Source organism: Hemicordylus capensis, chromosome 4, assembly GCF_027244095.1.
Source record: "Hemicordylus capensis ecotype Gifberg chromosome 4, rHemCap1.1.pri, whole genome shotgun sequence".
Taxonomy (NCBI): domain Eukaryota; kingdom Metazoa; phylum Chordata; class Lepidosauria; order Squamata; family Cordylidae; genus Hemicordylus; species Hemicordylus capensis.
Genome location: NC_069660.1, coordinates 245,260,344 through 245,286,309, shown reverse-complemented (window position 1 = coordinate 245,286,309; position 25,966 = coordinate 245,260,344). Strand labels below are relative to the sequence as shown.

The 25,966-nt window shown below is 42.0% G+C and overlaps 1 protein-coding gene across 3 annotated transcripts in view; it reads right to left on the bottom strand.

Moving 5' to 3' along the window:
* Positions 1–229: 229 nt before the first annotated feature.
* The window catches only part of MIB1 (MIB E3 ubiquitin protein ligase 1), a 107,070-nt gene continuing 81,333 nt past the window's right edge, over positions 230–25,966 (bottom strand). For 2 of the 3 annotated variants that reach the window (XM_053243107.1, XM_053243105.1), the window contains exons 15-22: positions 14,201–14,362; positions 12,647–12,828; positions 11,185–11,377; positions 10,089–10,167; positions 9,407–9,520; positions 5,595–5,695; positions 4,807–4,839; positions 230–3,375 (exon numbers count right to left, since the gene is read on the bottom strand). In XM_053243107.1, coding sequence (XP_053099082.1) covers positions 3,235–3,375; positions 4,807–4,839; positions 5,595–5,695; positions 9,407–9,520; positions 10,089–10,167; positions 11,185–11,377; positions 12,647–12,828; positions 14,201–14,362 — 1,005 coding nt within the window. In that variant the 3' untranslated portion in view covers positions 230–3,234. The remainder of the gene's footprint in view (positions 3,376–4,806; positions 4,840–5,594; positions 5,696–9,406; positions 9,521–10,088; positions 10,168–11,184; positions 11,378–12,646; positions 12,829–14,200; positions 14,363–25,966) is intronic. The other variant, XM_053243106.1, reaches the window with a different exon arrangement.

Here is a 25,966-nt window from a genome sequence, read left to right as displayed (position 1 = left end):
TTTTTGTTGCTACCCAGCATGCAACACACTGGAGCGGAGATGTTGCATGGAGAAGCTGATGCAAAGCACACTGATGGATTAGACAGTTGACCACCAGTGTTGGACCATTTCCCTCGATCTCCTGTAATCATAAGGGTGGATCCTGTGTATTTTTCAAGTTTGTGGCTATAGTTTCTAATGTACACACATGTCATGATGTTATAGTTTCACACAGTCAATCCACCCCAGGTTTATATTTACACTTTTTAATAAAAGTATAAATTCAAGTCTCAACATCTGCTTTTATATACTACAAAGCTTTAACAAAGTAATTAAAATAAATTAAGGAAAAAATTAAACAATGTACTGCTTTCCGTTAACTAATGCATGTAACAAATACTTGTCTTCTACAAGTTAAACAAAATGACATAAAATAGCATCAAAGCAACAAAAATTTGTGCTAATATAACATGTTTCATACTTTATTCTACTAAATTTGAGGTCTACACAGCACCTTACGTCCATCCTTTTAAACACTGAATAGCGTAATCTTCTTACAAGACTAGTCATGCTATAAAACAGTTTGCAGTGAGTAGGGAGGAAAATAGAGACAAAATGGTCTGCAAACATTACATTTTAGCAAAACTGGAAAAAGTCAATGATAAAGGCTGAAGTCCTAAAAGTATTTATATTGGCTTGGAGCAACAGCACCTGCAGATACCTTTGTTTTTATATACCTGTGATAATCCTAGTAGCTTAACTTTTGCAGGAGATCCACAACACCAAATTACACAATTGTAGAACAAACTCTCCTTTGTCACCAAAGAATGTACATTTGCCCCCTATCTAGGCTGTAAAATATTAGTTCCTTCCTGCCACCCCCGATGCCCTGTTTGATACTTTTATGCAAGTTTAGTACTTAAGATCCATTTTAAAATAGTACAAAAGTACTATTTATCATAGTACTATAGTACGATCAGTTTTAATAGTAGTCTACCATTAGAACCAGATCTTGTTTTTAGTATCATCTTTGAGAATGTTTTACTATTACTCATTGTAAGATAGGTTTTCACACAAATCCAAGCACAGGTTTTTCAATATACTTCTGGTGGAAACAGTGTAAGTTGGAATTGTCCAGTTTTTTTAAAAAAAGTTCAATCGTTCAGTCGTTATACATTTCTAAATCAGAACTTCCACAAATGCTTTAAACCAACCTATCATTTTTAAATTTGAGCATGTTTGAGCTCACATGTGCTGAAATGAAATGTGTGGTTTTTTTGTTTTTTTAAATGAGCATATGACACAGCTTTAAGACCCACTGATTTCAATTGAACCAACAGATGGGTGTGTTTATCATAGCCCGTAACCTATCCATGTTTAATTGGGAAGGAGATAGTCTCATCAAGGTCAATGGGACTTATTCCCAAGTATAAATAAAACTGCAGCTTTTGTAGTTCTAGCTCAATAATTGCCTTTAACTATCTGGCCGTTTCAGGGAATCAAGCATTAAACATTTAGGTTTAGCACATTGCTAACATATGGTGCATTATGACAATCTATTATTTTAAGATAATATACCAAATGTAATAGAATTAATCTAGTTTTCTGGCAGGGCAGGGAGCATCTGCTTCTATCCATTAATAGTGTTCCTACAGAATCCTACTACATCATCAATATTGCTTGGAACAATGCCTGGAACAACAACAAAAATAAAAATATCACCCTAGGCATAGTCTACATCCAAATGCAGCATCTTCCTACCTTGTTGCAGTAAAAAAGAATAAAATTAATCAGAGGAAAGGCAGTTAATCTATCTGTGTTTCTTCATATGTTTGTGTGTCTGATTTAGGACTAAATACACAGATTAATATATACCTGTAAATTATAGCTCCAAAAACTAAGTTTATTCTCTGCAATCATGCATCATCACAAGTATGCAGTTTAAGTTTCTGACTACCTGTACTTTAATAAAGAACATTCGGAGCAAGCTGTTTTCTCCATGTTCTTAAATAGCATTTATGATGTTAAGCCAATAAATCTCACTTGGGTCTTGCCTATTCTCCCCCCACCCCGCCACCCCCCAGCCAGTCAATCTGTGGAAATTCCATAGATCTATCAAGCACTCTCTTCATTATTAACTGAATAGTCTGAAGTATATTCAAGAGATATGGGGGGCAGGGAGGGGCAGTTCATGCATTTTGCAAAGCCTGCAACAGAAACAGACACATTTTATTACACAGGCTACTGTTTCTGCATATCTTAAGACTCTTGCTGGATATCCCCTTTTTTCAAAGTATTGTTTGAATCTAGCTCACCAGACTTTTAAGATGAAAAATTTCTAGCTTGTGGCTAGGATGGTTTTCTTTTATAAAAGTACCTAAATAAATATATGTACTCTTGCCATTCTAAAAATTGTTTTCCTACTGAAGGTTTAAGACCGAGATGCAAAAAGCCACTGGGGCATTCAGAAGGGTTTGCTTGCATGTACTGCATCATGTACTGTGTCCATTTTGTTATGGGCAGCAGTCATACTGGGAGTTCCTCTGAGTTTTGGGGGCTGCTTGCCAGGCATCTGGTTCCAGAAGAATCCTCACCATGTGCGCAGAGCCCACTGAGCAGTCCTCACTCAAGATGAACAGACAACCCTCAAATTGCTCTCCAAACTAGTTCAGAGCAAAACACAGACCATACAAAAGTTTCCAGGCTTTTAGTTCATAGAGGCAAATTGTAATACTGAGACATCATTTATTTATTGTGCTGATTTTTTAAAAAATGCCTGTACCTTGCTACAAGGATTAACTTGCTGCTGCAATTTGCTATTGACACTACTGTGAAAAATCTTAAAACAAATACAATACAGAATTAAAAGCATTTATACATGAAAGCAATTGACAGTATAAAAATCAACATTGCTGAAATTAGAGATCATCATATAAAATAAAAATACCAAGACAGAAAATCAAGATAGTCCCTTTAACATAAAGGGGTTGGGGAAAAAGAGAAAGATTTTTTTTTAAAAAACCAGCTTCATTAATTAACCTAACCTGGTTTAGCTTTCTTGATGATAGGAGAGATTGACCATTCAAATACTGATTTGTGTTGTAATTGTCAGTCTTTAAGCACTTAAAATATACTTCTTCTGTAGCATTCGAAATTCCTTCATGACAGCTTTCAAGCTGCCATCAAAGCTTACAGAGATTCAATGAGCAGAATCTAGTAATAACATGACAAGCTATAAGAAGACACGTGATAATTTTAATACAAAAGGATCCTTCTTTCAATAGCCTTTCGGCAGATAGGGCATTCACTCATTCGATCACCACAAAGCTGACAGGTTCCATGACCACAGAGAAAGATCATATTCTTCAGACGATCCAAACACACAGGACACATGGTCTGTAAGAGACAAACGAATAACTGAACAACTCTCGAGAGAAAAACAATAATCAAACAATACTTCAGTGGGATACTACTTCAAACAGAAATGCCATAAAGTATGAGAGTGGAGAAGCCACTCAGAGATATTCAATAATTAACTACCTAAAAGCAGCATTGCTTAGATTAATAACCACCTTTTAGAAACAAACATTGGACTCGCCTTGAAGAGATCTTTCTGCTAGGCCTCTGCACCAGACATTCCAGTTCAGATGAATTAGCAGCAATCTCCTGGTTCATGGAGGAAGCTTGGGCAGGCCCTCCCCAACTTCTGCTTTGGGGACTGGGGTGTGTGTGTGCCATCAGAAGAGGTGCCCAGCGCTGGTTGGGAGGAAGTGCAGGGAATGTTGGGAGAGCACAGGGGTGCCAGGGGAACACACAAAGGACACTGGAAGATGTACAAGGATATCTGGGGGATGTCATTCCCGTCAGATACCCTTGCATGTCTTCCCAGTTTGCACATTCCCTACACTCCCTCCAAGCCAGCATCGGGTATCTCTGCTTCCACTGAAAAGCACCACTACACAGGGGAGGACCACCCTGCACAGCACTACTGGGGATGGGGGTTTGTTGTTACAAATTCATCAGAATTTCCTGGAAATGGGATGAAGGTACACTGACTGTACCTCTCACTTGCTCCATGGAGACAGGGCTATGCAAATTAGCAATTTCCCCAGAAAGCCATAGGAGACAAATTCTGGGACCGATGCAACTTCGGAAAAAACAAGGTGTAAGATTTCCCCAGCGCTGCAGTTGAAGGCAGAATCGAGCTCTCCCACAGTTGCTACTGTATTAACATTTTTCAATGCAGGAGACCCACAAACATGATCTCCTGTATCACGTCTAGTTTGGCACGTAGCTGTTGCCACTCTCCTCTCCATTGTTGCCTTGATCCTGATGACTAAGACAAAGTACAGCTCTTTGCCCTCTACAAAGGCAGGGACAGAGGGAGAGGAGAAAAATGGTCGTCTCCAACCTAGTTCACTCACGACTTGCTTCACCGCTATTCTATAGCTGAAATGTGAGTTGCTGCTTTTTGCACAGAAACTGCGCTTGGAGAATTGCAAAACTAAGAGTTATGCCCTGTGCAAGACCCCCAGCCTATCTCATGCAGCTCAGATCTATTGCCACATTTGTGCCTTAAGATGAACAGAAATTGTGTGGCCCTTTCTTGCTGTCCTGGTTCATATGGAGAGATATTTATTATTTATTCAAACTGCAGTGTTGAAGTCCAGAGATCTAGTTATTGCTTTTTTTGTTTGTTTCCCGGGTCTTACTGAATCCCAGAATGAAGAGAAAGAAGATTTCCCCTCAAAAACAAAAAAACTGTGAAGAAATTGAACAAGGTCCCACTCCTGAAAAAGCTGATCATTTATTAATCTTGGCTCTCACCTCAAGGGGCTGAACTTCTCTCAGGTTACTGTCCTCTTGTCCCAGAAAAGAAAAATATGACTTTATAACTTTGAGTAAGATTTTAGTGGCTGACATCCAGAGCAGCCCTCCATGCAGAGAGGCTGCTCCTGACTGCCACAGTCTTGCTGAATAACAGAGTGCATGCACGGGGGAACTATTTTCAGTGCTCTTCGCCTTCCAAAAGTCTGACCCTCAGGGAAATATTTCTGGAAGGCAAAGAATACTTATGAGTCAGGGGAGAGCAGCGAAAATCATTCCTGCAGTACACTCTGCTGCTTGGCAAGATTGTGGCTGATTCATGAACAGCCTCTCTGTACTGTGTCCCCACATGGCTGCAAAAGTGTTCATCCCATATTAACTACACCACACACCTTAAGAAAAGTAATGCCATGCTTCAGAGTCATCTGGTTTTAATCCTGCATACCCATTGTTACTTGTAAAGGCAAATCATTGCATGTATAAAATACTGTCTCCAGTTTCCTTCTCGATTTATATGCAACTGAGGCAAGATTAAATCTTGAACCTTTCTCCATACTTTATCCAACTATTTTCAGCCTATTTATTAATGAACATAAACAGAAGCAGGATGCCTAGAAAGATATTCTGCAGCTGACCATAATGGAGTACACTATAACTGCCATCTGGATTATTCAGCACATAATGCCCTTACTCAAAAAAGTGGCATGTTTTCTGGCAATGGCTTCAAATGACAAAGCATTTAAGTTCTCCTTTGATATTTTTCACATAAGAACACCCATTTGTTTTACCTGTTCCTTTATGTCCTGCAGTTGCTGCTGCAATTTCTGTACATCAGCATTGACATTGGTATTGTCCTTGTCTTTCTGCAGAACAGGAATGTTTCCACTTGCTACAAAATGCAGAGAGGAAAAATGGTGACATGCAATACTTCTAAAATAAAGCCAAACCCATTTACAAGTCACTCCTCATCTGTCTAAATTCTGAGATTTTTAAAAATATTAATTTAATTACTTAAAAGGATCTGCTTTTGTTCAATATGTGAACTGATATTTGCAGTTCTTTATAATTATTCTCCAAGGAATAAATCAGTAAATAAAAAGCTATAAAGTGCTTAAATACTGAACAAATGTTCTAAGACTAGTTTAAAGTAACAAATGTGATTTCTAAGACACATTTGTAATATCTTATGCTTTTAAAAAGATTCTGCCTGATATGAAGTTGACAGCTAAATTACATTAGTCTTGCTATAGAAGACTACCTGGTAACAATGTTACCAGAGCCGGTTACAGAAAAGCAAATATTCATATGCATCACAGATGGTAGTATGCATGCGTGCATGTGTGTGTCTAGTATATATAGACGATTCAGTTCCCATGAACAAGAAATGGACAGCTTTCATAAAGGAGGAAAGCAAGTAGTAGGGTTCCATAAGTATCAGTATTGGGACCAGCACTTTTGAATATTTTTATGTTTACAGATGCAACCAATTATTGATACATGGAATTAAGTAGAGGAATTAAATTATGACAGTTTACAGATATTACAAAGGCTTACAGATACACATAGCAAATTCAATTGCAGGGTTACACACACAGACAATATTTTTAGAGAGAGATTTTGATTGTACTTTTCTGGTTGCCCCATGTCAAACAGGGCATCATAGAACTGGAAAGGAGTAAGGGGGGAGGGGACAACCAGAATGATCAAGGAGTTGCAACATCTTTCTTCAAAGGGCTCAATCATTTGGGGATTTTTAGTTTAGAACACACATATCCTCCCCCCGCCCCGACCCTTTAATCTTTTTTGTGACCATGGTTTTAAAAAACACTTAAAATGTTAAGAAAACAGTGGGGAGATTTTTCTACCTCTCTCAGTACTAGAATCCAGCATCACCCAATACTGGATCAGCAATGGATAGACAAAAAGGACTATAGATATAGTGAATATAGCAAGATATAGTAAAGATTAGTATAGTAGATGCCTTTAAAAAAGGGTTTGACAAATGCATGGAAGATGGATATAACATTAGGGTATGATATATAAGTGGAACCACCAAGTCCAGAGCATCTGAATATCAGATGTTGGAAACAAAGAACTGAAGAGCTCTGCAGGCTTTATGTCTTGCTTCTAAGCTTCTCAGAAGCATCTGGCTGACCACTGCTGGAAACAGGATGACAGACTAGATGGACCTTTGGTCCAATCCAGCAGGACTTGTCTTATAAGCAAGATGCATCAAGGAACCAGTTGAGCATAACCCAAATTCAAATTTCAAAGACTACTGCACAATATGTTTCTAAGAGTTGTGAATATCATATGTAAATTCAGGGTTACTTGACTGAAACCACCTTGCTTGCACTGGTGGATGGATACCATGAACTGAAAAGGGGAGTGTGTCCCTGCCGGTTCTGCTGGACCTCTCAGCAACATTCGATACCATCTACCATGGTATCCTTCTGGACCGCCTTTCAGATATAGGGATTGGAAGTGGTGCATTGGAGTAGTTCCCATCCTTTCTTGGGGGGAGGTTCCAGAGGTGGTGTTGGGGAACTTTTGCTCGACTCCTTGGCTTCTGGGGTCCCATAAGGCTCAGTATTGTCCCCCATGCTGTTTATCATCTACATGAAACTGCTGGGAGGCATCATCAGGGGGGTTGGACTGAAGTATTATCAATGTGCAGATGACACTCAGCATTACCTTCCAGTGAAATCAGATCCTAGGGAAGCAATGGATGTACTGAACCCAGGGGCTGGAGACAGTAATGACTGGATGTGGGGTAGCAAACTAAGGTTACATCCAGACAAGGTGGAGGTGCTGCTGGTCAGCAGAAAAACCAATTGGGATAGGGTGATTCAACCAGCTCTGGAAGAGGTTATACTCCCCTTGAAACAGCAAGTGCACAGCTTGGGTGTGTTAGGGATGTGCACGAACCGTCTGACTGATGGTTCAGCGACGGGGGTGGTGGTGTTATTTTTAAGGGACTGGGAGGGTGCTCTGTCTCCCCGCCCCCCAGGTCGTTTCCCCCTCCAGGCTCTCAACAAAATCGCTGGCGCGGGGTGGCAGCATACCTTCTTGCTGCCCCAGTCAGCGTCAAATCGGAAGTGGCCAATGCACATGCGGGATGTGCACACGTGCACCAGTCGCTTCTGGTCTGATGCTGACCAGAGCGTCAAGAAGGTACTGGTGAGAGTGCCGGCGGGAGAAACACAGGGGGCAGGGGAGGAAGAGCACCCTCCCAGTCCCTTAAAGGTAACCCCCCCACCAAACCATCCAAACCGGTTCGGGCACATTCCTGGGGGGTGTTGCTAGACCCGGCTCTGCTTTTGGATGCTCAGGTAGAGGCAGTGGTCAGGGGTGTCTTTGCACAGCTTTGGCTAGTGTGCCAGCTGCATCCCCTTCTCGAGAAGGGGCCACATCACGGTTGATTACTTCAATTAGCTTTATGTGGGGCTGCCCTTGAAGAATATTCAGAAGCTTCAGTTGGTGCAGAATGCAGCTGCCAGGATTCTCTCTGGAACTGCTCGCCTGGAGCATATTACAACTATTTTGAAAGAGCTCCACTGGCTGCCAATTTGTTTCCGGATCCAATTCAAGATGCTGGTTATTACCTTTAAAGCCTTTAATAGTTCAGGCCCTAGATAACTGAAGGACTGCCCGCTCCCAAGGATTTCTGTCCGCCCAAAAAAGTTTGTTGGGGCGGGGGGGCTTGCTCCTTGTGCCAATGTTGAGAGAGGCTAAATAGTTGTGCACGCAGGACAAGGCCTTCTCCCAGTGAATGTCTGCTCTTTGACAACTGTGGCAGCTTTTAAAAAACAACTAAAGACCTTTTTATTTGTTCAGGCTTTTACTCCTTAGGGGTTTGCCAGGCCCCTCAGCTCTCCCGCTTCCATTGTCTTTTTAATGGTGGTTATTTTTTGGTGTTCTACAGTTTTTTACTGTTTAACTGATTTTAAGGTTTAAAATTATTTTTATGGAATTTTATTGTATTTTAACTTTTGTAAACCATCTGGAGATGTCTTATGAAAGGCAGTATAAAAGTTGAATGAAAAATGAATGAATGAATGAATGAATGAATGAATGAACGACTGACTGACTGACTGACTGACTGACTGACTAACTAACTAACTAACTAACTAACTAACTAACTAACTAACTAACTAACTAAAAATACAATTTTACTCTTTGAATGCCAAACTAAAAGCATATTCTAGGACTTTACATCTCCAGCTAGTTGAATAGTGCAGTTTGCTGTTGCCTATTTGTCTGGGACAGGAAGCATTTTCCATTGTAGCAAGTGTCTCCTCAGGGAAGAGACAAGTAGCAGAACTTTCCCCCTCTCTCCCCACCACCATAAGCCATAACTGCACTCTTCCACGACTCTTTATAGCTAGGAAGACTCCACTGAAATGGCAGAGTGACTTCAACTGCTCTTTCCAAGGCTACAAAGTAAATGGTACAGTTACCTCAGGAGTTCCCAGTTTTAAAGAGTAGAAAATATTGTTGGCAAACAAAGGCTGGGGTCAGTAAACAGAAAGGAGGGAGACGTTATGGTCGAGTTCTACTAAGAGATTAATCCAGACACTTCAGGAAAAACAAAACTTACCAATATCATCGGTGGTATCTTCAGTACCTTTGCCACCACAACACATAATGAAAGGCACTCTTCGTTCCACCACTGCCCGACACTGTACACATTTTTTCATCAGGCTGGCACAATCTGGTAAAAAAAGTCAGTTATTTAGAAACCCATGGTGTTTTGGTTGTTTTTTTTTAAAAACGGCTATTTAATGCTAAGAAGAAGAGATTGCAGAGTCTCTCGGGTGCACATTTTGTCCCTACACTGTCCCCAACAGCGGATGGTGGCACATCAACAATAGGAATCATTTATAATCCACCACAAAACTGTTACCAAGCACAGTGCTCTAGTTTTCCCCACAGGAGCAAATATCACTCATTCACTTTAGGGGGCATAAGGGAGGCACTCATAGACCACCCCTGGATTGGAGCTAAACTACCCCCAACAGGGGTGCATGTCCTCCTTCAATCCTAGTCTTGACAACTGGAGCTTGTTCACTTTGATTTGTATAGCAGTCTGCAATCAGGCACACACCTGTACAAGGTCAAAGTCATCCCCACTAAAAACACCAGAGTGCAACAGAACTCAAAAACTGACCTTTATATTTTTGATACTATTAGCTCATTACCAGACTCAAATCTTATCAATTTAAAAAAGCTGAACATAAAAATACCTTTGTAGACAATTGTTATCCAACAAAAGCACTTACTTTCACAAGCACACATGTGACCACAAGGTTGGAATAGTACTGCTGCTTTTTTGTCCGAGCACACTACACATTCTTCAATCTGCAAGATAAAATTGAGTGGTTCTTGAAGTTTTCATAACATTTTGTTGAATGATGTTTGTTTATTCATCATTAACAGAATGAAATGTGCCTTGTTACTTGGAGTACATTCTTTAAGTCACAACCATTTCTTTTGCCTCACTTTGATATATTCAGTCTGTCAACACAATTGTTTTAATGTGTTTCATGGTGATCTGTGATCTCAAAAATCAGCCAACCAAAAACTGTTGTGTACAGCTGCCTAAAGCACAACAGCATCTACAAATATTGAACTGGTACATCTCGAAAGACGAAATGAGTGAAAAGAGGATATTCTCCCTGTGATAGAAATAATTAAGCTGTGCTGGCTAGAGGTGTGTTTAACCATTGCTGGGAGATTTGGTTCCCCATATCTTTCAAATAATCAAGTAGAGTGTAGCAAGACAGTAGAGTACCTTTAATTCACAATGCACCTCATGCTCATAGACTAAAGCACATGCTATAGAAGTATCATACACTACACCAGAGGGGTAGCTGTTGAACTACAATTCCTATCATCCCCATCATAATATATCATGATGGAGATAATAGGAACTGTAGTTCAACAGCAGCTGGAGTGCCAAAGGTTGTCTACAGCTGCCAATTATTCAGTCTTTCATTTCCCCCGTCTTAGTTGACTGAAATATTTTGTAAAATATCTTGCCATTTTAATTGTTAATTACTTTGGAAAAATAGTATATTGCATTATACTTATAAATGCTTTAAATAATAGAAATACTAAATGAACCATCTCCCATGGACGTGACTTAGCAGCTGAAATCAAGACTGAGTTTTTACATACCAGAGAATAGTTATGCTCAATATGCAGGGAAAGATTCTATTGTAAAGATGGGCTCATTCCTTTCAAGGAAACAGTCAAGAGGCAGTAACATTAAGAGTTACTGCAGTTTCAAGTCTTCTTTTCTTATGCTCCATTTTTAAAATAAAGCTTGTTTAAGAGATAGGACACTGAAATAAGCAGCAGGTGGAAGCAAAGTACCTTTGTTCTCGACTGAACTTGCTCTTTGCAGATGAGGCATTTCTTGACTCTTGGTGAACAGAGGGAACAGGTAGCAATATGCCCACATGGACCAAATAACGTATCTCTCTTCATATCAGAGCACACCATACATTCTTCTAAAGTTTCTGAATCATTGCTGATCATAGAAGGACTTCGGGAACCAACCTGACCACTGAACACAAATTTTCATTCAGGCATTATATTATACGTCATCAACATTATATTTGTAGTCCTACTGTTGCAGTATGTCAGACTCATTCTGTTTTTTGTTTTACATAGGTATTTGTATACATTGTAAATTAAAGGGACAACAGCCATATGACACTTCCTGCCTAACTTGCAAAAGGCATTTTGGACAAAGGTTTTTATGAGATAGAATTTATGTAAATTCTATATAGTTTAAAGATTGATGAAAAACTTTAAGCTGGGTAAGTGTATAGTAAGACAGGGAATTTTAAAGAATTAAAACTTCACAGCAACACGGATAATTTATAGCAATCTAAAGGATTGGGTAATGCTCTTATTACAATAACTAAAGTCACAAAGAAGTGAGCAAGCCTTTGAGTTAATCAAAACTTTTAATAAGAAATTAAGAATGAATGGCTGAGTCCAAGAGCATCATAAATAGAATTCAGCTTGCACACAGGTGTTTTTCACCTCCCCCCTTCCAGGGGAAGCTCTCCACACACCCTTTCAAGGTTAGGGCCCTCTGGAATAGCATCCGAAGAAGCACATGGGGCTGCCACTGGGAGGACATATCACCACCACCACCCCACATTCCACTAGCTCCCCCTTGGGCACATTCCTCTAATGCGCGGGGTGGGGCCCTGTCCAATATTAATACATCCTCATTAACATCCTGTATTATTTAGAACAGAAAGCATGTTTTAAATTTATATTCTCACACCATGACCATATTTAAAAGTGCTGTGCACAGCATGCACCAGCAAAAGTCACATTTTGTGCATTGAAAAGTAGAATCACTGGGAAATACACAATATGGCTGTTAGCCAAAAGTCAATAGTAAAATAAAATTAGTACAATGACTAGTGAACATTTTTCCTCTGTAAATTAATGCTCTGATACAAAGCTAGATGAAATATGAACCTCACAGCTTCCCTGACCTTTTTAGTGCACATCCAATAGCAAGGGGAATATGGTTCTCTGTTACTGAAGTGGAGAAAGCGGGTAGAAGCAATGACAAGAATGTTATCTATCAAATCACAAGCAGACCAAAGTGTTAAAATGGAAAAGCCACCATCCGTCTTAGGTCATATTATATTATTCTGTGAAAATGCAATATTGCCTTACTTTCATTTGTATTTTCTTAGGACTCATAGGTGTGTTTGGGTAATTTATTTTATTTGTCTCTGGCAGCTGTCTATGGAAAGCTGTAAAATACAGTCTGTGTAAAAAAGCATTGCTTTGTAACAATACAAACCTGACTTTTTCTTTGTGACATTTAGCCAACGCTTTACAGAGGCTCGGATCAGGACACAAGTCAAGCGGAGACTGACCCTTCTTATTACGGATACCAAGGTCAGCTCCGTTGGCTGCCAGGAAGCAGGCAATAGAAGCTGCACTCTTCTTCTCTGCTCCCTGAGTACCCAGTCCCATTATCAACTGAAAGAAAGGAAATGTACAGCTAATCTGAGTTTCTCTTGATACAGCTGAAAAATGAAGTCTTAGAGAGGAAACAAAACCGGACAAAGGAAACTACACCTGGTAATTTTAGTAGATCTCAGAAAACACTTCGCTCTGAAGTGTAACTTTGGAGAGCTAGCCACTTTCAAACAGCAAAGTTCTTTGAACAGAATAATTAAGGTCCAGCCGACAGCAGGACCTTAGCAGCAGAATTAGTTGATAAAGTGGACTGTACCACTTCAGGCTGCAGGTGGGAAATGCCATTTTGAATGCTTCCTCAGATTAAAAACACACACATCTAAATTTAAAAAACACAACCTATAACCCCAAGAAGAAAAATCGCAATCCACCCACTTCCTGCTATGCTACTTTTCTACTTGCAGAGTTTTCATGTAGGGCAGCATTCAGAAATGGGATTACCCAACTGAAATTCTGAGGTAGTACAGTCCATTCTAACATCGCTGAGCTCTACCACCATTTCCATGCATGTGCAGATCAAGCTTAAACGTCTTTGGACATTTATAATTTATAATTAAAAAATCTCAAAATGCACCTTTTAAAGGAGGCTTTTTAATGCTGCATGATTGTTTTGTTATATCTGATAGGTTCTTTAGCTTTTTATAATTTTCAGTTTTAATTTGAGCCTAATAGTTGTGGTTTTTAATCTGACTTAAAAATAAATAAATAAATAAATAAATAAATACAACTGCTCATAATGTCCAGAGTTTTCCCTTGTCTCAAGCCCCTTTCCCATGTATAATCCTTCATGCACAATTCCTCAATCAACAATTCTAGCATTGTTCATATTTGTAGGTTCAGAAGTAGCTCAAATCTAACCACAGTCTCCTGTTAACATTATTGCAATTGTATTGTAAGATTTCTGTTACTTTTTCCAGCTGTTCCACCTGAACCAAACTGCTGAACAGGAAGAAAAAGCAGACACATTCATGATATATACAGCTGCAAGTGCAATATGTACACAATGCTATTGAAAGCTAATGTATGCCTCTAAAAATTCTATATCAATTTCTATAATTTAGTACAAAACATACAACTGAAACAACAGAGGTCATGCATGTTAGAAATTTTAGTCCATCTTTGTTCTGTATTGCTGTTGCTTGTTCAAAGACATAGCCAAAATCCAATTATAATTTTAGAAAATTTCACACACACACACACACACACACACACACACACACACACACACACACTAGTTTTCCTATAAGAGAATATTAATCTAATTTAAATATTGCTTTTCTGAAAAGAACAACAGTCCACAGCAGAACAAATTTTTGTAACACACTTAAGAGAGAAAATATAGTAGAAAAGAGTAAATAAGTAATGTATTTACTGTGTTCTTTGATGGTTCCCAAGCAGTGTCTACCTTGCCCACATCTTGCATGTCTTGGAGCTGACGAAGCTGTGACAAAGTATGATGCCTCAGGGCTTCATGCAGGGGAGTATCTCCATCTTTATCCTGGATATCCAGTTTAGCTCCAGCACGAACTAGAAGCTGGGGAAGAAGCAAAAATTCTGACATTTAGAGCATTTCATTTTTCATGTAAACAGGCACTGAGGAACCACCAATCTAATCAAACTTTGTAATCATGCTTGCAACACAAAAGTGTACAGACATGCTACACAAGGGAATTATACATTTATTCTGCATGGGAAGCTGCCTTATACTGAGCACTAGTCCATCTAGCCCTGTACTGTCTACACTGGCCAACATGATGAACAGTCTTATGTCAGTGTTCTGAGTTTCAGGGACTGCTGCTTGTAGAAGATAGCCCCTGAAGTCCTGTGTAAGAGTGCTCTTGTACAATTCCTTAAAATCAGTGTTGTGCAATTGTGGCAGTACTGATTTTAAGGAATTGCACAAGCATGCTATTGTACACGACCACTAGAGCTAAGCCCAGCAGCCTGGGCACATCGAAATCCTAACAGAAGTCTGAACATCATGTCAGCCACTAGCTGCCTGCAGTTTTTTCTCCTGAAGATGCCAGGGATCGAATCTGGATCCTTCTACATGCAAAGCACAAACTCTACCACCAAGTTGAAATCTCTCCTCAAAGAAGCACAGCATCTTTCAGACTACACTTCTAATTAAAATTTGTTTTTACCCACCTACATTTCATTTTGGGAAGCTCAACATCAATTGGCATGCTCTCTGAATGCAGTTTAATATATCAGAGTTAAGTAGGAAACTGGTAACAAGGGCTGTTAAATCAGCAGTTGCTTCAATTCTTCAAGACTGTTTACACACACACACACACACACACACACACACACACACACACACACACAAGCTGCACAGCAGGAGAGAATCTGATCTAGAAGCCTGGCAGTGTGTCACAGACCATCTGCCGCACATGTGAAACATCCCTCCACCTTTCCGAGCAGATGTCCCTGAAATGATTTTATTGCCTGGAAAGCTGCCAGCAACTACAAGAAGTTTATGTGTAAAGTCTTTTGAGTCAGGGTCCAGAGCCCTTGTGCTTCCAGTCCAGACATACGAGCTCTCCAATCGGTGAGAGAGGCATCTGTTGTCAATGAGACTTCTGGTACTAGAATTTTGAATGGAATGCCTGCCAGAAGATTTTCCTCTTTCGTTCACCATACTAGGGATCTCAGCATCATGTCCGGTAGGTGTAGAAGAAGGTTTTGGCTGCCCACATTCGGCCGAAAAGCCAATAAATACCATTACGGCAGTTTCCGCAGACTGTAGTAGTGCATGAGGCCATTAGCCTATCAACACCTGGTCTATGTGTGCCCGTTGTACTGGATGCAACTGCAATGCCAGCACCAATTTCCTTATTCTCTGGAATTGTTCTTCTAGAAGGTATGCTTGTGCCGATCCATGTCCAGTACTACACCTATGTATGGTAGTCTCTTGGAGAGTGTCAAATGTGACTTTCCAATTGATTTAGATGCCCAATGTTTCCAGAAGCGTCATCACGCATGTGATCTGCGAACATAACTCATCCTTTGTTCTTGCCATTATCAGCCAATCATTGAGTTAAGGATATACTGTTACCCCCTGCGTGCATAAATGTGTCACCACCACAGCCATGCATTTGGTAAAAACTCTCAGTGCTGTTGCCAGACCGAAAGGTAGCACATTGTACTGATAAATGTTCTGGCCCAGAGTGAATCTTAGATATTTCCTGCGACTGTCCTGTATGCCGATGTGAAAATACATGTCCTTGAGGACCAATAACACAACCCACTCCTTCCCATGTAGAAGAGGCAGGGAGCTTGCAACGAAATCATTTGGAACTTTCTCACATTAACATACAGGTTCAGCCACCACAGGTCCATTATAAGGTGAATGCCCCAGTCCCATTTGGGAATTTAAAAGTACCGGGAGTAGAATCCCCCCATATCTGGTTGCCCACTGTACAGAAGGAATCGCTTCTTTTCCAAGCAGCGTTTCCACCTCTTCCATTAAGGCCATCAGTGGTGTGTATTTCACTCCCACATACTCAAGCAATGTCTTGAACTCAATGGCATAACTGGTCTGGACTATCCGGAGAACACACCAGTCTGCTGTTATCCGGTGCCATGCTTGTGAATGTCTTGCCAGTCTGATGATGTGAACAGCATTGATGTTTGTAGTTGATGGTAGATGGTGCTGTCTTCTCCAATGGTGGTCATACATGTGGGCTTACAATGCAATCAAAGATGTTTTTGTTGCTGTAAAGCCTTAATGCATGCTCTCTGGTTGCTTTTTCTCTTCTGGTTGTATGGCTTTTTATTATATCTTTGGAAGGGTCTGCGGAATTCCTTCCAGCCGCTCTGGTGGTATGTGTTTTACCTATGGCTATAAGGTTGGTACCTAGAAGCAGTAAAGGTAGCTGCCATGGATGTAAAGGTATTTGCCATGTACTTGGATTTTTCCCACTTTTCCATGGTGGAATCGGTGCAGTTGCAGTACAAACCCTTGCCATCAAATGGCAGGGCCTCAATTTTTTTCTTTCATATCCACTTGTAAGGTGGTTGTGCACAGTCAAGTACGTCTACGTACCAAAATCGCTGACGCTAACAAGCAGGACATCTGGTAAATGCTTAGCGTTTCTTAACTGTTGTCTTGTCGCCAATGTTGCCTTTGCAAACACTTCAGAAACTTTCTTTTGGAACTCCTCTGGTGTCACATTATCCTTCTCCCGATAGAGCGAGTCCCACAAAGAATGTGTGTACTTTGACAAACACGCCATATAGTTTGCAACCTTAATTGCCAGGAATGTAGTAGAATACATCTTACATCCCAGAACATCCAGTTTCCTCCCCTCGTCAGCTGGAGTAGTACGCCGCTGCAAACTCTTTGACGAGGACACTGTCAATAACTAAGGAATTTGGGGTAGGATGTTTTAGTAACCATTGTCCTCTTCCTGTATCTTGTACAGGGTCGCAAGCCTCCTAGAAGTTGGAGTGGATGTGTGTAGCACCTGCCAAGCCGACTTGGCTGCCTTTGTTATCACAGGAAGCATAGGTAAGTACACCAGTTGAGCCACATTTGACTTCTTCACAGAATTGTAAGACAGGATTATCCAGCATACTAACTTTTTGTTTCCAGTCGAGACCAAGCATATCTGCCATTTAAGCAATTTGGAGACAAGATTTCGTTTCCTCAGTTGGGGATATAGCAGCCTCTGTCGGAACATCATCTTTTGGGTCTGAGTTACGACCTGTTGTCTGTGTCTGAGGAATCAGATTCGTAGTCATCTTCTGAGGATGCTGGATCTGCAGAACATGCACTAGGCCTCCCCGAAGATGAGCAGGAGCCGGAACTAACACTTTTACTGGCTTGTGAGACCACAAAAACCTTGGGTGTCTTCTGAGACTATGTCCATGTACCTGTCATGCACACTGATCTGTTTGCATTACATTCTGTACACACCTGTGTTGACACTGAAGCCTTTTGCAGTGGCTTCAGAGCCAACAGCTGAACAGCTGTCTGCACACTTGCATCCAGTTCCTAGACTGGAACGGGGTCATGGAAGGAGTCCTTGGTATCTCGGATAAATCCTCTTCCTTGATGCTGAGACCTTGGCTCAAGAAACCTTGAAATGCAACGCTGAAGGAGTGCTCTACCCTGATCCCAACACTGAAAGGACATTAAAAGGACTGGGCTGTTTTGAGATCCAAGACAGCCTCGGCAGCAGCAGCATCGAACACCACAGGCAAATGGTACTCCCACCTCGAAATCGACACAGACATTGGAGTCCTCAGCATCGATGGGGATTGCTGTGGTGTGGGTGCCAGTGAAAGACACTGTTCAATATTGAGTCCTACAAAATGAGTCCTTCCCCATTCAGGCATCGATTTCAATGGCAAGGGGTTCATCAGGCACTGTAATGGCGAAGGATTTGCCAGACATTGTAAGCCAGATAGAGAAGGGGTCATAGTGCTGGGCGGCAATAGACACCCCTCTTCCCCAATGTTTCTAACTCTTCTCCTTATGTTTCTTAGGGGGTGGGGAGCCGGACATCCTCTCGCCTCCACTTCTTTTCTTCCCAGGTGCTAGACAACCACACTCAGGCACCCATGGCTCTTTAAATGGGAATCCCTTCGACACTGATGGCCCTGGCATCGGAGATTTAGACTGTGTTTGCACTGCAGTCCCTGATGCTGATTTAGATACCATAGCTATCGATACCGAAGACTTCAAAACTCTGCCTGGAATCAGAGCTTCCTCCAGCAAAGCCACCTTCAAACATGCAACCCTATTTTTCAAAGTTTGTCTAGAGCAGGGATTCTCAACGTTGGGTCCCCAGATGTTATTGGACTTCAACTCCCATAATCCCCAGGCAAAGGCCACTGGGTCTGGGGATTATGGGAGTTGAAGTCCAATAACATCTGGAGACCCAACGTTGAGAATCCCCGGTCTAGAGAACGAGCTGCAAAAGAAGCACGCAGCAGCGTTATGCACCTCTCTCAGACACAGGCCGTGGCCATCCGTTGAGGGGAGCTTCCCTCCACAGCGCATGCACCTCTTAAAGGTGGTTTTTCCCTATAGGCTTGGGGCTCGTAAATGAGACATCTCAAGTATCGTCAAATCAAACAATCCGTGGTCATACAGTTTTCAAACACTTTGCTGAGGTATCATCATCTGTAAAACAAAAAATAATCCAACCAGTCCAAGTCGAACACAAATAAATATCCAGTCCAATCCGAGTCAAGTCCAGATATCCAACAATAAAACACTTTGAGTCTAGAAGAACCAAGCTGTGAGGCGCCAAACTGCCAATGTGAGCAGGCGCAAAGCATGTGTAGAGGTGGTTGCTACTTCTGCTACTACCTGCCTAATTCAGCTTCCCTTGTGAGACTGCAGCCTGCTGCCTCTGGGTAACATCTGTCGGACGTGTGTGCAGGACTAGGGATAGGGTGGGTGACTCAGCAGTTCCTGGGGTCATCTGCCCAGCTCTGGACCTTTATAGGAATGCTGCCTGTTGTGGTGGGGTCGCCACCACCCCTTTGGGGGAGCCACTTAAGGGGATAATGAGGGCAAGGGCCAGGCTGTTTGGCTTAGGATCCCTTGTGGCGTGTGAAGGTGGGCAGCTATTTTAATTTGGCTTCCGTTTGCAATCCAGGATGATTGCCAGGAACTTGTCTGGGTCTGTCTGGAGATGGGGAGACAGAGGGTGTATGCATTGATTATGGGGCAGCTATTCTAGTGGTGGGGAATAGAAGTATTAACGTTGACAGGTCAGCAGGCCATTGCAGGGGAAGGGAAATCAGAAACTTAATTATTGTTTCTCCTTCTGGCTGTCCTGCCAGCTCTTTGACCTTGGAAATCAATGCCAACTACCCACAGAGCCTCATCATGCTCTTTTGTAATGCCAGGTCGGTCCACAATAAATCTGAAATCATCCATGATCAGATTCTGGATGAAGGGGCTGATCTGGTATGTATTACAGAGACTTGGTTAGGGGTTGCTGGTGGCCCAGTCTGGTCCCAGCTTCTCCTTCCAGGGTACTCTGATAAGAAGCAGGAGAGGACATGTGGGCAGGGAGGTGGAGTGGCCGTGGCCTATAAGAACAATATCTCCCTTGTCAGGATCCCTGTCAAAGTGTCTGACCATACTGAATGTGTGTACCTAAGTTTGGTGACCAGGGATAGACTGGACTTCTGGTGGTGTACTGATTGCCCCATTGCCCAACAGAGTCCCTAACTGAGCTGATAGACTTGATCTCGGGCTTGGCGTTGGAGTCTCCCAGGCTTCAATGTTTACTTTGGGACCAATTTGTCCAGGGCAGCTCAAGAGTTCATAGCGGCCATGGCAACTATGGGCCCAGTCAGAGTGGTCTCGGGACCGACGCATATTGCTGGTCACACACTTCATCTGGTCTTTCACTCTGAACAGGGTGGTGTCCGTGGGCAGAGACTCCGGTGATTTCCCCATTTTCATGGACGGACCACCATCTGGTTAAGGTTGGACTCACGACCACATCCCACCTTCACAGGGAAGGGGAACCCATTAGTATGGTCCACCTGAGGTTATTGGATCCAATAAGATTCCGATAAGCCTTGGAGGGATTTAGTGTTGGGTCAGCTGGCGATCCTATCGACCCTCTGGTGGAGAATTGGAATAATCAACTCACCAGGGCAGTGGACACAATCGCTCCTAAGTGTGCTCTCCAATCCACTTTGAACCTGGCCCCTTTGTATACAGAAGAACTACGGGGGCTGAAGTGCCGAGGTAGACGACTAGAGTGCAAGTGGAGAAAGACTCGACTTGAATCCGACAGATTACTACATAGAGCACATTTGAAGATCTATGCTCAGGTGATAGATGCAGCAAAGAAGCAATTCCTTTCCTCCCATATTGTGTCTGCAAGTTCACATCCAGCAAAGTTGTTCAGGGTTGTGAGGGGGCTAATGTGTGCCCCTTCCCCCTCGAATCAGTACTTGGAACCAACAATTACTTGCTGTGACATTTTTAATGAGTTTTTTGTGGACAAAATCTCTTGTATTTGGGCTGACGTAGATTCAAACTCCACAATTGTTACAGTCTGATGCCAAGGTTCCAGTAGCTCCTCTTACATGGCAACTCTGGATTAATTACAGTTTGTGACTCCTAAGGATGTGGACAAGTTGCTTGGAGTGGTGCAGCCTACCACCTATCCTCTTGATCCTTGTCCGACATGGCTTATACTATCTGGCAGGGAGGGTGTTGTAGAGGGCCTGGTAAAGATTATAAATGCTTCTCTGAGGGAGGGCAGGATGCCTCCTTGACTTAAGAAGGCAATAATCAGACCACTTCTGAAGAAGCCTGCACTGGATCCCTCAGAGTTAAGCAACTACATGCCTGTCTCCAACCTTCCATAGGCAAAGTGATTGAGAAGATGGTGGCCTCCCAGCTCCAGGAGGTCTTGGAGGAAACAGATTATCTAGACCCATTTCAAACTGGCTTTCGGTGGGCTATGGGGTGGAGACTGCCTTGGTCGGCCTGATGGATGATCTCCAATTGGGAAGTGACAGAGGGAGTGTGACCCTGTTGGTCCTTTTGGATCTTTTGGTGGCGTTCGATACCATAGTATCATTCTGGAACATCTGAGGGGTTTGGGGGTGGGAGACACTGCTTTGCAGTGATTCCACTCCTAACTCTCAGGCAGGTTCCAGATGGTGTCCCTTGGAGACTGTTGCTCGTCGAAATTTGAACTTTCCTATGGTATCTCTCAGGGCTCCAAATTGTCTCCGATGCTGTTTAACATCTACATGAAACCGCTGGGAGAGATCATCAGGAGATTTGGTGCAGGGTGTTATCAGTATGCTGATGACACCGAAATCTATTTCTCCATGTCAACATAATCGGGAGAAGGCATAACCTCCCTAAATGCCTGCTTGGAGGCAATAATGGGCTGGATGAGGATAACAAACTGAGGTTGAATCCAGATAAGATGGAGGTACTTATTGTGTGGGGTTTGAACTCTGGAGACGATTTTGATCTGCTGGTTCTGGATGTAGTCATACTCCTCCAGAAGGAACAGGTACGCAGTCTGGGGGTGCTTCTGGATCCGAACCTCTCTCTGGTGTCCCAGGTTGAGGCAGTAGCCAGAAGTGCTTTTTATCAGCTTTGGATGATGTGCCAGCTGCATCAGTTTCTTGAGATGTACGACCTCAAAACAGTGGTACATATGCTGGTAACCTCTAGGCTGGATTACTGCAAGGTGCTCTATGTGGGGCTGCCTTTATACATAGTCCAGAAAGTTGGTCCAGAATGCAGCAGCCAGGTTGGTCTCTGGGTCATCTAGGAGAGACCATATTATTCCTGTGTTGAAAGAACTACACTGGCTGCCGATAAGTTTCTGCGCAAAATACAAGGTGCTGGTTATTACCTATAAAGCCCTAAAGGTATTTAAGCCCTGGGTATTTAAGACAACGTCTTCTTCACCATGAGCCCCACTGCTTGTTAAGATCATCTAGAGAGGTTTGTCTGCGGTTGCCGCCAACTCATTTGTCGGCTACTAAGGAACCTTCTCTGTTCCTGCTCCTGGACCTTGGAATGCGCTCCCTATTGAAATAAGAGCCTCCCCATCTCTGGCAACTTTTAAAAAGGCACTGAAGACACGTGTATTCATCCGGACTTTTAATTAGATTTATGGTTTAAATTTTTTAATGTTGGTTTTAAACGATTTTAATGTTAATAGCACTTAGCACTTACATTTATATACCGCTCTATAGCCGGAGCTCTCTAAGCGGTTTACAATGATTTAGCATATTGCCCCCAACATTTCTGGGTACTCATTTTACCGACCTCAGAAGGATGGAAGGCTGAGTCAACCTTGAGCCCCTGGTCAGGATCGAACTTGTAACCTTCTGGTTACAGGGCGGCAGTTTTACCACTGCACCACCAGGGGCTCCTTAATGACTTTAATTGCTTTTATTTTAATGTAAACCACCCTGAGCCATTTTTGGAAGGGTGGTATATAAATAAAATTTAAAAATTTAAATTAAACAAACTAACAAATAAATGCAAACCAGGGCAGACCCTGATTAGTAAAGAGGACAATTCATGCTTACCTATCCTTCTATTTGTATTAACTACTTATTGTGCTTACACAATTCTAGTAACTCACAATAGATTTTGGATAGGCATGGAATGAAAGTGACAGTCTCCCTATAAGAAATGGGAGCACACAGTTCTTAGTGAAATGCTTCTCCTATTTTTGGTATGATTTTTGATGCATCTTTATCACTGTAGATATAAGATATAAGACCTTCCAAAACAGCATCTTATTGGTAAAATATATCCTTTCCTTTCTGAAGAGACTTCTAAACTATTGTTCATTCTCTTATTTTATCCAGGCCTGGCTACACTCTTTTTGTTATATTCCCTATAAAGTAAAGTGTGCCGTCGAGTCGGTGTCGACTCCTGGCAACCACAGAGCCCTGTGGTTGTCTTTGGTAGAATACAAGAGGGGTTTACGATTGCCTGTGCTGCTCTCTGATTCAGAGTCTGCTGTTACATCTAGAGTTGCTAAATACTGTGCTGCTGCCATTAATACTCATCGGCGGATGATTAATAAGGGAATTTTATTGTTTTAATTTAATTTATATTATCTATTTTATTGTTATTGATACATTGTATCTTAACTAATTTTTAAATTTTTATTTGCTGATTTCTGGTTCTGGTCAGTGACCGTAACAATAAAGACTGAGACTACGATTGCCTTCTCCTATGCAGTATGAGATGATGCCTTTCAGCATCTTCCTATATCGATGCTGCCCGATACAGGTACCAGCAGGCATTCAAACCAGCAACCTCATGCTTGCTAGGCAAGACAGATACGTAAGTTTTGGGTGGTATAAAAATGTGTTGAATGAATAAATAAATAAATAAATTCCCCACCGCGCCATATAAAAAGTAGCTGACATCCAGACTAATGTTGTATTTGTGTACACATGTTGCACTAAGCAGACAGAGTATGCCACATCAGGAGCTTGCACTCCAGACTAGTGCTGTGCAACAATGCAAGAGCACAATTTTCAACAACCCCACAAGCTTTACCCAGCTATTTATTTTATTATATAATTGATTACATTTATATACCGCCCCATCCAAACGGCTCTGGGCGGTGTGCAACAATTAAAATAAAACTCACAAATCAATCCTTGAAAAACAATAATTACAGAACAATTTAAAAACAGCATAAAACCCCTAACAATTAAAAGATTTAAAACAGTTTAAAAACCCTGAAAGGCCAGGCCAAACAGATAGGTTTTAAGGGCTCTCCTGAAAGCCAACAATGAACTCAGGGAATGGATTTCTGCCGGGAGTGCATTCCACAGCCAGGACCAGCTACAGAGAAGGCCCGCCTCTGAGTTGCCACCAGATGCACCGGTAGTACCTGGAGATGGACCTCCTCAGATGACCTTAACATGCGGTGGGGATCATGCAGAAGGCGGCACTCTTTAAAGCTAACCCAGACCAAAGCTGTTCAGGGCTTTAAAGGTAATATAACCAGCACTTTGTATTTCGCCCGCAAACATATCAGCAGGCAGGGCAACTGTTTTAAAACAGTCGTAATATGGTCTCTCTGGGTTACCCCAGCAGCGTCTGGCTACTGCATTTTGAACTGAAGTTTCTAAATTACATACCTAGGCAGCCCCACATAGAGCGCATTGCAATCGTCAAGCCTGGAGGTTACCAACTGATGCACCACTGTTTTGAGGTTGTCCTCTTTAAGGAATGGACGCAGCTGTCGATTCAGCTGAACCTGACAGAAAGCACTCCTGGCCAAGGCCCCCACCTGAGATACTAGGGTGAGGCCTGGGTCCAGGAGTACCCCAGTGCAAGCTATACAACCATCTTGCACTCAAATTACTTTCAGGAGATTGTCAAACTGGTTTTTGCTAAGCAATGACAACCCTTATATTACAAGGTATATCCCAAATTTTGTCCTCGTTGCTAGAAAAATTAGGGAGAAATAGAAGGAATTCAAGATGAGATCACTGTTTGCTCTAAGGCGAGCGCACATGTGCACGCTCACAAGTTTTTGAATGTCTGCTCAGTTCATTTTTGATTCTGCTCAGGTTGAATCAGGAAGGCCTCATTCTGAATGCAAGTGCAATCCATCAATGTTAAGTTTAATGACTGCTCTGCTCTCCCATGCTTCTGATTCCCCTCCATACCAGAGCCAAGTCCTGCAACAGAACAATGTTCCAGCAATGGACTGGACATTTCAGGCTGAAATTTCAAAGCATGACCTCTCTCTCTGCTCTGCTGGACATTTCAGGCTGAAATTTCAAAGCATGACCTCTCTCTCTGCTCTGCTTTTTATTCTGCCCCCTCGCCCTTCAAATAAGTGAGCATCTGATAAGCTCATTTTCCCCCTTTTCTTCCTTTTTCTTTTTCTTTTTGGCCAGTTAGTCCAGGGAAGCCTCACTGCCTCTATATGAAACATTTGTAGGAGCAGGCAGGAACAGAAAGATATTTTCACCTCTTTCAAGGTACCACTGCTGAAAAAGCCCAAAGAATAGACAGAAGCAGTATTCATGAATAAGGGTTCTGCATGTTCACAGACCACTATGGAACTCCACTCTCCAAACTTTGTCAACTCTTGCCCTCTCACAGCATTAACACCTCAGGGAAATCTTTTCCCCAAATCCCCTCCCTCTCTGTTGCAGCGTAATTACTTATCCTCTATAACTCACTGAACAAGCCACCAACTTCAACTGAGAAACAAGGGTTTGATATTTATTACTAACTAAGCATGGGTAAGAAAACGACAGACAGACTAACAGTCGCTTATGCAGAGAGAGGGAGAACCTGTCAGTTTGAAATGAGGACAGCAAGTAAAGAGCAGACAAATAAACCATGACTCCACTCAAGCTGGTAAGAGATATTCATATAGAAAAGCATGCCCCATACAGAGAACTGAGACAATGTCCATGGCAAAATCCCAACACACTCTCCCCAATAACATTACACCCATAAGAAATGTTTACCCGTTGATCCCACAACACTTCCTTCTCTGTCTCTCCTGTCAGGTTTTTGGGGTTTTTTAATAGTTTTGCTCACCTATTAGACTTCAGAAGAATAAAAATCAGAACTCCACATCACAGATAAGTTTTACAGGTGTACAAGACAGCCAATACCTGAAGTTACATG